We start from the raw sequence: 10,290 nt of genomic DNA, 5'->3' as shown, positions 1-10,290 counted from the left end.
TTTCGTCTGACCTGTTTGACTTTTCGTCCTCAGAAACGGGATAACAGCTAGCGCGCGAAGGGTCATGCGCTCAACCAGCCACAAAGTTCGGTTCAACAGAACTTTTTAGATAGAAAATTTTATGGTGTTAAGGGCGGTTCGTAATCCTAAATGTTTGACACCCCCACTCCCTCGGTCACCACACTCGCCCCACCCCCTCTAGAGCTCCAAAGCCAACCCTCGCCGGTCATTTGAGAGCAATTCGTCCGACGTGAATTGCTTATGTTTGAAGTCTTCATTTCATGTGAATTGGTTAAACACGTTGCGCATGTAGTAATGAATGTCTTTTATTTTTTTTGTACTAAATTTGAAATATAGCGGCTCTGAATATGCGATCTCATGATATTTCAAAGATTCTAATTAATGTATATTATAACTTTTCTCAGTTTAGATTTGGAGCCTATTTGATTGAAAGATATGTTTATGCAGTCGTTCTCAACGTATTCGCGAGAGAGAGAGAGAGAGAGAGAGAGAGAGAGAGATATGATGGATCACTAAAAAGCTTAGTCTTCCATAGAAAAATACCAAGCAATCAGTTTAATATGTAACGCCTCTACAATATGAAAAACTTTTTTTCAATGGGTTTTACGAAAAGATTAAACGTGCGCTTAATGACTCTCGACATGTTTTCCGGAAAAACAGCTCGGTAGTTACATAGTTACTAGGGACTGTTTCGGGACTTTATTTTTAAAAGATCAGACTCGACAACTGAAAAGCAACTCTACATTCTGCACATTAATTCAACGAAAGCTGTCGACAGTGTACTACATCAAATACTAATCAACAAATTTGAAGCGGTAAGTATAGATAGAAAATTTATTAAAGGCCATTGTAAGTTATCTGTGCAACGCAAAACAGTACGAGAAAACAAACCCCGTAAATTCGAATACCACTCGAATCACCGCCGGAGATCCACAAGGTTTCACATTAGGACCGGTGTTCACAATTTTCAACAGTGGGCTACCAGAGGTGGTTTCGAACTGTAAAAAGTTTGGCCAGGACAACAATTTTAAACTTATCTGATCAAACAAAAGTGGATTAGAGGACGATATAAACTGCAGTTGATTATTGGTGCAGAACAAACAGGATAAAACTTAACGAGTATTGGCGCTTTCTATGATGCTTTCACGTGAAACGTACTAAAATCTTACCTATTGTTTGCTCTTCGGCCTAAGTCTGGCATGCCAAGACAACTTTTCATTAATATTTGTTTTTCTGAAAGGCGTAACCATGGTAGCAAATCAAGCTCTATAAATACATCATAATTCGCACCATTTGCAACGAAGTTATGGTTAAAAACGGGAAATCCCTTACTATAAATAATATTGAAAGTGAACGTCAACCATTTCTGACTTCTTCAATAAAATCAACATATAAAGAGCTTCAAATGAAAATCAGGAAAGGAAATCAGGCAATAAAAGGATTTTGGAGGGCGAAATTGCAGGTGGGGGAGGCAAATGTGGGTGTAAGGGGGGAGAAATAATAAAGGAACTTGGTTCCTTTACACTCCCGGCAACAATAGGCAACATTTGAAATGAAAATGTAAACACAATGAAATATAGCACAAAAGTTTCCTGTAGCTGTCTGGATGTCGAAGCTCCTGGCTATTCCGTCTGAACCTCTGTGTGCTTTCACAATCTTCCCCAGAGGCCAGCTCCTCATTTGATTTTTGGCACTTCGTTCTCTTGTTGAGCTCAGGAGCATATTCTTTCAGCAACCTGCTCCAGTAGTGATCAAGTACTGCCTGCGCCAACTTGAAGTCCTTAGTGGAGAACCGCTGGTTGCTGTCCTTAAGAGGTTTCAAACACATGTGAGGTCTGCGAAGGAGGAAATTACTCGGAGTAAGTGGTCCCTCATCTGAGATGCTGCAGCCCACATGAGTTAATGGCCTGGAGTACAAAATTACCTCGGCCTCTGCCAAAACTGTCTGGAAAACTGAGAGTTTTAGTTTCCTACTGTCCAGCACTAATAGTAGATTTCTCTTTGCGGTCTGTATCAGCCTCTCCCAGACTCCTCCGAAGTGTGGTGCCAATGGAGGGTTGAAAGTCCACTGAATATTCTGTTGAGCCAATTGCAGTCTGATGCAGTCGTTGTCTGGCTGGTAGCTTCTCTGGAACTTTATTTTCAATGCTTGGTTAGCTGCAACGAAATTTTTGCCATTGTCACTCACAATGAGGTCAGGGTATCCACGTCGTGATACAAATCTGCTGATGGCCATGAGAAGGCAATCGGTTGAGAGATGGCATACGTCTAGGTGACCAGCTCTGGTGACCAGGCATGTGAACAAGCAGACGTAGTGCATCTGGGTGTCCTCTCTCTTGTCCTCAATGTAGAAAGGTCCAAACATGTCATTTCATGTGTTGACGAAGGGGTACTGCTTGTTTACATCTGGAAATCTGAATACAGGCAGATCGGCAATCTCCGGTCTCACATTTTTTGCCCTCCATCGCTTGCAAATGAAACAGTATTTCCCCAGACTTCGCAGCACTTTTCTCAATCCAATCTCCAGGAAAGTCTGTTGCACGTGAGCCTTCACATGTTCCACGCCCTGATGACCACAGTCATGATGCGCCTTTTCAGTCAACAATCTTGGAATTCTGCTCCTGCTATGGGGAACAAGGGGATGTTTCGAACTGTAGGTTAGAGGCGCCTTGTTGAGTCATCCTCCTACCCTGAAGAGTCCGTCGTCATCTAGAAAGGTAGTGAAGGGCATTAGCTTTTCTGCTTTCTCAAGATTGTTTCCCTCCAGCAGTGAAGAAATGGTTCCTGGGAAAAACTCGTTTTGGGACATTTTGATGGGTTAGTTCCTTGCCCCGTACTCATCTGATGCAAAATTGTCAGTGTTGGAGGTCTCAAGTGATTCGTTTTGATTTCTAGTTAGGAGTTCTGCCTTGAAGCGTCTTATTGCCTGGAACACCATTCTAGTAAAGTTGAGTAGTCGACTCCATGTTGAAAATTTTTGAACCCCAATGACCGGCGTTTGGAGCTGTGTCGCTTGTGTAGCGCATATATGAGGATCACTGTCCTCCGCAAAATTTCAGGAGTCTTGATGTGTGCTCAGAAAGTCCGGTGATTGAAGCCATAGCTTTGATATGTCTGATCTGGTGAGGCCTCTTGTGCCGTGGTCAGCGGGATTCATCTTTCCAGGTATATGTCTCCAATTGTCTGGGTTGGAATTCTCGTGAATTTTGGACAATCTTGTCAATGTACATCTTTTGTCTCTGCTTGGATTCGATCCATCCAAGTGTAGCGGTGCTGTCTGTCCAAAAGTGTTTTGAACTTATGGTTGTTGTCATGTCACTCTCACAGAACCCAGCTAGCTCTGCTCCAAGTGCTGCCGCTTCCAATTCCGGTTTCTGGAATGCTCAGCTGCTCGATCGATGCCACTTTTGTTTTGCTGGTCACATATAGTGATGTGGAAGATCCATCGGCCTTGATTGTCCTCACATAAACTATGGCAGCAATTGCACTCATTGAGGCATCAGTTAACGTGTGAAGTTGATGGATTCCATTGGTGCTGGGAATCAAGCATCTAGGATTTTCGATTGAAGTCATGCTCTCGAACTCATCCATCCACTCCTGTAGTTCCTGTTGGTAGCATTCTGACACAGGTTGATCCCAGTTTCTTCCCTCTTTTATGGTTCTTTGGAGAATGCATCTAATTCTGATGGCAAAGGGTGAAATCAGTCCGACTGGATCGAACAGAAGCTGCCATTGAATGCACCTTCCTTTGAGTCATCTGTTTTCCTGTGTAGCAAAGCTTTGGTTTTGCAAACATCAACCTCTCAGTTTTGGGGTCCAAAGTCTGACCAAGGATTCTTTGGGCTTTCATTTCCGCATTGTCTTCTTCCAGTAGGTTATCTAATGCGGCTGCGCTGTTGCTCAGGAACTTTGTCAGATTGAATCCTCCTGTATGCAAAACAGTTTTGATCTCATTTGCACTTCTGTGGGCCTCCTCTTCAGAAGGGTAGGTCTGCATGAAATCATCCATGTAGAACTGCTGCATGATTGATGTGTAGGCCACTGGATGTTCTTGTTTGTGGTCATTTGCACACTTCTGCAGAACAAAGATCGCACGAGAAGGTGAGCATGTGGCTCCAAAAATGAGTCGAATGTATTTGAAGATCTTTTCATTGCCATCCTCTGTCCACAGAAAACAGAGAAAGTCTTGGCAATGACACAGTCTGTCCAATCTGCATGAACATTGCCTCCATGTCCGCTGTGATTGCCACTGAGTACTGTCTGAAGCGGGGAAGAAGGCCATAAAGATTGCAGAGTAGATCCGGCCCTGTCAGAAATGCATCATTGAGTGAGATTCCCTTATATTTGGAAGCAGCGTTTGTTACTCTGCGAATTTTGTCTTGTTTCTGTTTGTTGACCACTGGGTGATGGGAAAAGTACCAGACAGAGTCTCTTCAACTGGGGTCTGCAGTTTTGATGTAGTTTCTATCCAAATCTTTTTTTGATTGTTTCCTCACAGCGGTATCTCAAGTTTGGGTCCCTCTCCAAGCTCTGCTGCAGAGCGTGCCAATGAATTTTGGCCATGAAATAGTTGTTAGGGACTGTGATGTCTTTCTTCCATGAAAGTCCAATCTGGTATCTGCCACCAACGTTTTTTATGGTATCATTGAGGATGGACACAGCTTCTTTGTCATCTGAAGACTGTCCCCTTGAAGAACACTGATTGAAGTTCACTCCTTCAATTGTCCAGAAGAGCTGGAGAAGAACTTCACCTGGATCGTCTTGTCGTCTCTTGATATGATTGAAAAGTGCTTTGCTTGTGCTTTTTGATTGTCCGACCCTCTTCTGTGTGTACCTCAGAGAAATGGGACCTGTCAGTGTCCAACCAAGCAGAGTGTTGACTCCGTGTGGGTGGCCAGTGTGTCCCGTTGTGAACTGTCTGGGAACCGTTGCTGTGAATGCATCTGCTCCAACCAATATTCCGATCCGGTTGTCCATGATTGTTGGAAATCTTATATTCTGGAGGTGAGAATGGTCTCTGCAGATCTCATTCAACATTTCAATTTGAACTCTTTGCATCCGAAACTCTTCCATTGCTGTTGAGTACACAGGGATTCTGATCACAGAACAACTGCTGTACAAAGCTCCTATGCCGATCATGACATCTGCTTGTTTAACTGGGTGTTCACCATGAAATGAAGTTAGTGGTAGGGTTATGTCTTTCGGTTGTCGAACTTGAAGTGCATCGGCAACCTTCTGTGTTATTTGAGTGTTGTCACTGCCACTGTCAAGCAGTGCGTAGGTTTCAATGCAAAGATCTCTGTAGAAAAGTATTACTGGTTTCGCCTGCAACTGTATCTGCGGTCTGATCGAAGAAGTTTTCTGTTTGTTGCTGCAAGTGCAGATTTGTTGCGGGGTAGTTGCCTGATGTTGGGCCAAAGTGAGTTGATTGTTACTCTGCTGTATTTTGTTTTTCTGCGCGTTCATTGGCTGATGGTGGAAACAAAACCATTTCTATTCCAGTGGCCCATGTGTGAAGTGCTGCTGTTAGATCCACCTTGTTCTGGTTTCCATTCTGTTGGTTGTAGTTAGAACTCGACTGTTGCCTTTGGTTTTCATTATTAAAATTATGTCGATAGTTTGAATGGTTTTGGTTTGTTTGGTTTCTGGAGATATTATTTTGTGACATTTGATTCCAGTTCCCACTTGGTTGTGCATTTTGTTGCTGTTGCCTTTCATCTGTCTTATGGAGTGTTGATTGATGGAAGCCATTGCATCTGTCCAGAAGGCACCTTGTTTTCGATTGGCAGAGACCCTTTTCGTGAGCTCTTAGTCAGTTAGGGCACATCTTCAGACACAGTTCAGTTAGGGCACAGATTGAACATCTTCACACAACCCTGTCGGTCATACACTGACTTTTCCAAGTATTCCGGACATCGACCAAGGTTGTGGTTTTGTGAGCAGAGTTGACATGACACATCTGGTGGCCCCCTGTGTCACAGCTTCTTTGTCATCTGAAGACTGTCCCTTTGAAGAACACTGATTGAAGTTCACTCCTTCAATTGTCCAGAAGAGCTGGAGAAGAACTTCACCTGGATCGCCTTGTCGTCTCTTGATATGATTGAAAACTGATCTGGTTCTCTGGTTCCGTTGTGGGGAGATGTGGTCGCACGCCTCTGCGTAGAGTCAGTCCAATCGGCAAAGTGGGTAAGGTTAGGTTGCTGCAAGGCTTGGCTTCTTGTGTGTTGATTCCATCTGATTATCAAGGTAGTGTTAAGTTTGTCTCTGGCCTTTCTCAAGACAGCTGAAGACTTGAGATCAGCTTCGAAGTTGCGCAGCCAGAAGGTTTGTACAAATCTCCTCAAGAAAGATGAGAAGCTCGCAAAAGAGTTTGGTTCATCTAATCTGGGTTTCGACCACGTCTCCAATTGATCCAGCATGCAGCGACAATATGCTGTGGTTTGCCAAACTTTTTGCTCAGTTCAGCGATGGCTTCATGGTAGTAGTCCCCATTGTAGGAGTATCCACTTATGGAATCTTTTGCTTTTTGTGTTACGGAGTTTTGCAGGTAGGTCTTTTTTTAGCATCTGGGAGGCCACTGTTGTTGTGAATGGTTGCTTTGAAGAAACTGAACAACTGGTGACATTTCAAAGGATCACCTATGAAATTATCAATTGATGTCTTGGGTAAACTCATTGTGTTCTGTATCATCAGTGCTTGGTGTTGCATCCAGTCTGGTGGAGAACTCGGGAAGCTCGGGAAACCATTGAATAGGTTGTTGTTATAGCCGTTGTTATAGTGTCCATCAGGTCCCGTACAATTGTTCAGTGGTTGTTGACTTTTTTGTGGTGTGTACCTATGGCTCATGGTCGGACTAGCTTGGCTATTGTTTTGAAAAGACACTGGTTGTTGCAAATGACCTGCTCTATCCTCACTCTCATGTCGGTTCTGTCCTCGATCATGGTTCTCTTCACTCGATCGGTTCGAATTTTGCCAGCCTTCATCTGTTCTCAGTGCCCCTGTGAGAAATTCCCTATTCCTTCCTCTATCTTCAATGTTCAGAACGGGTTGCAAATTATCAGGGTCTTCTGAGTCGGACGAGTCAGCGTTGTTTGTTTCTTGATTGTTGCGGCTTGCACACTGATGTTTCATTGCTCTATTTCGTAAAGGGTACTGTTTTCTCAGTCAATTAGGGGAAGGGGCTGCTGATATGTTAAATGTAGATACAGTGTCACTTGCTTTCGTTCCGTGTGCTTTTGCTCTCTGTTTGCATTTCAGCATGGTTATGTTTCTTTCGACAGATTCATTAGCAAGTACTGTCAACTCTTCACTTGTTAGCTGTAGCTTCATGAGTTTACTGCAACTTCTGTCCAACTGCTCTTTCTGAGAACTCAAGACCTGTTCGTCACTATTGATTTGATCTTCGAAGAGGTCTTTTTACTGCGTTCCACTCTATCACTTTCATCTAAAATTGTTGCTTGAGGATGTTCTTTGCTGTTGAGGATGCTTTGGACTTGTTGATTGTGTTAGAAGACGTTTATTTTACAAAGTTTGTACTGCACTGTTACTGCACTGCGTTTCCTTGTAACAGCCCTATTCTAGTCTTTGTTATGTTAAACCTATTTTTTAAATGAGGCTGTTGCTTACTGTGCTTAGCTAATGCTTTTTGCTTAATGTTTATTTGATATGTTGGTGCTTGTCACTATCACTAATCAGTGAAGTTTGAGACAGATTTGATGGTTCACTAATAAGAAGTTGTATAGAGCTAAATCTTTCTACTAATCAGTGAAATTCTTACAAACGTAGACAAATATGATTATTGTCTGGTTGCCTATTTGTTTTTCGAGTGCGATAGAAAGAACCCTAACTGTGGTGGCTAACTTTTGACTAATGTGTGTGTCTACTGACACTGGTGGGGGGATAACTTCACATTCCTATAAACCTTAAGGTAGCAAGGGCTAACCAGGCCTTAAAACTAATCCTCAGTCAATGTGTGTGTGATAGCGGTGCTTTAAATTTCACCTAGAGGACCTACTCTTTTCAAAACTAATGCGGTATTGAAAGATACTATAATGATCCAACGCTATCTGGACGCCTATTAAAATCCAGCCTTCGGAATTAGACATTCAAATCCGCAATGAGACATTCAAATCCAGCACATCTGTCGTGACTAGGCGTTCCACGCAAGCATCCTTCTTAGGAGAAGTCTCATCTTAGTCTCACTTCTATGGACAGATTAAAATCAGTTGGATCTTTTGTGATTGTGACGTATTTGATTAAAATATGTAAAGTTATCAAAACCGGAGCATAAAATGTGGTATGTGTCAAATGTCTAAGTTCCCCCCTATAAAATCAAAAATTCCCCAGTCTGAGTCAAGCAAGTTTAAAAGGTCCTTTTTTGACCCTAGGATACGCCAGAAATGTTTATGCTCTTCGGCCCAAGTCTTGCATACCACGACAACTTCTCATTAATATTTGTATTTCTGAAAGTTGCAACCATGGTAGCAAATCAAGCTCTAGAAATACATCATAATTCGCGCCATTTGCACACAATTTATGGTGAAAAATGGGAAATCCCTTACTATAAATAATATTGAAAGTGATTATCAACCGCTCCTGACTTCTTCTATAAAATCAACATATAAAGAGCTTCAAATGAAAATAGGTTTGGGGAATGGAAATCAGGAAATGAATGAGTTTTGGAGGACGAAAGTGTAGGTTGGAGGATGGAAATGTGAGTGTAGGGGGAGAGAAATTATAAAGGAACTTGGTTCCTTTACATCTATAATAATATATGTTCATTATCGTGCTGAAGCTTGTAAGGCTTCAGTCGGTTTTAGTAGTTTTGCTAACTTATTGTCAAGAAAGCTCAACTAACTTAAAACTCGCACGATATTAAGATCTAGCAAAACTTAGCAAAAAGACTACAGTTGTTGAATCAAAGTTTAGTCTAATCTGAAAGCCAACTGCTTTCTATAACAGTTTCTAATGGTTCCAAATACAACATGGTTCCACTATTCCAACATTTCGGTAAAAGTAAATAATCTGGTATCATTGCTATTCTTTTCTGATTGTTTAATTAAGTAAAGCGATTTAAGCTACTGTTTACATAGTAAATGTCAAGATACTGCAATATTTACTTTTGTTGATAAAAGCTTGAATGGTTATTACGTAGCTCTAAGCACCTCAAATGTACCGTATTTGACCCTTAATGGACACCAACAGTATCAAAAAAAACTAAAAAATTTACCAAGAAATGACAAAATATCAAAAATGGCAATTTTGCACCATATAAGTGCTAATAGCCACACTTGTTGGTCTCATGCCAAAACTTTCGTTGGGTCCACGAACCGCTTAGAGGTCACCTTAACCGTTTGCTGTAAGCTCGGGTTCCGCAAGTTTAACCTTCCGAAAATTGCGGGGTGTACAAATTTTCAGTCTTTAGTGATAATCTATTTTCAATCTCGTGGTAAAGTTTATGAGGCTTCAGACAGTTTTGGTAATATTGCTAACTTCTTGTTAAGAAAACTCAAATAACTTAAAAATCGCAAGATATTAACATCTAGCAAAACTTAGGAAAAAGACTAAACTGTTGAATCAAAATTTAGTCTAATCTGAAAGCCAACTGCTCTCTATAACAGTTTTTAATGGTTCTAAATACAACATGTTTTCACTATTCAAACATATCGGTTAAAGTAAAAAACCTGTTAAATAGCATTTATATCATTGCTACTCTTTTCTGATTGTTTAATTAAGTAAAGCGATTTAAGCTACTGTTTACATAGTAAATGTCAAGATACTGCAAAATTTACTTTTGTTGATAAAAGCACGGATGGTTATTACGTAGCTCTAAGTACCTCAAATGTACGGTATTTGACCTTTAATGAACACCAACAGAAAAAAATAAACAATTTAAGAAAATTACCATAAAATGACAAAATATCAAACAATGCCAATTTTGCACCATATAAGTGCTAATAGCCACAATTGTTGGTCTGATGCCAGAACTTTCGTTGGGTCCACGAACCGCTTAGAGGTCACCCTAACCTTTTGCTGTAAGCTCGGGTGCAGCAGGTTTAACCTTCCGAAAATCGGGGGGTGGACAAATTTTTGGTCTTTAGTGATAATCTATGTTCAATCTCGTGCTAAAGTGTATGAGGCTTCAGACAGTGTTAGTAATGTTGCTAACTTCTTGTTAAGAAAGCTCAACCAACAGAAAACTCGCAAGATTTTTAGATCTAGCAAAACTTAGCAAGAAGATTAAAGTTGTTGAATCAAAGTTTTGTCTAA

The 10,290-nt window shown here is 41.3% G+C and overlaps 1 protein-coding gene across 1 annotated transcript; it reads right to left on the bottom strand.

The window, feature by feature from the left end:
* Positions 1–1,540: 1,540 nt before the first annotated feature.
* LOC142343055 (uncharacterized) lies at positions 1,541–2,386 on the bottom strand. The gene has a single exon (XM_075394741.1). It carries the CDS (start codon positions 2,384–2,386, stop codon positions 1,541–1,543), a length of 846 nt encoding a protein of 281 aa, XP_075250856.1.
* Positions 2,387–10,290: the final 7,904 nt, after the last annotated feature.

This window comes from Convolutriloba macropyga, chromosome 7 (assembly GCF_964194025.1).
Source record: "Convolutriloba macropyga chromosome 7, txConMacr16.3, whole genome shotgun sequence".
Taxonomy (NCBI): domain Eukaryota; kingdom Metazoa; phylum Xenacoelomorpha; order Acoela; family Convolutidae; genus Convolutriloba; species Convolutriloba macropyga.
Note: the sequence above shows the minus strand (reverse complement) of the source record. Positions and strands in the feature narration are given on the sequence as shown.

Bases quoted from the DNA above. Each gene is read 5' to 3' on its own strand.
- LOC142343055 (XM_075394741.1), bottom strand. From the start codon at position 2,386: ATGTTTGGACCTTTCTACATTGAGGACAAGAGAGAGGACACCCAGATG.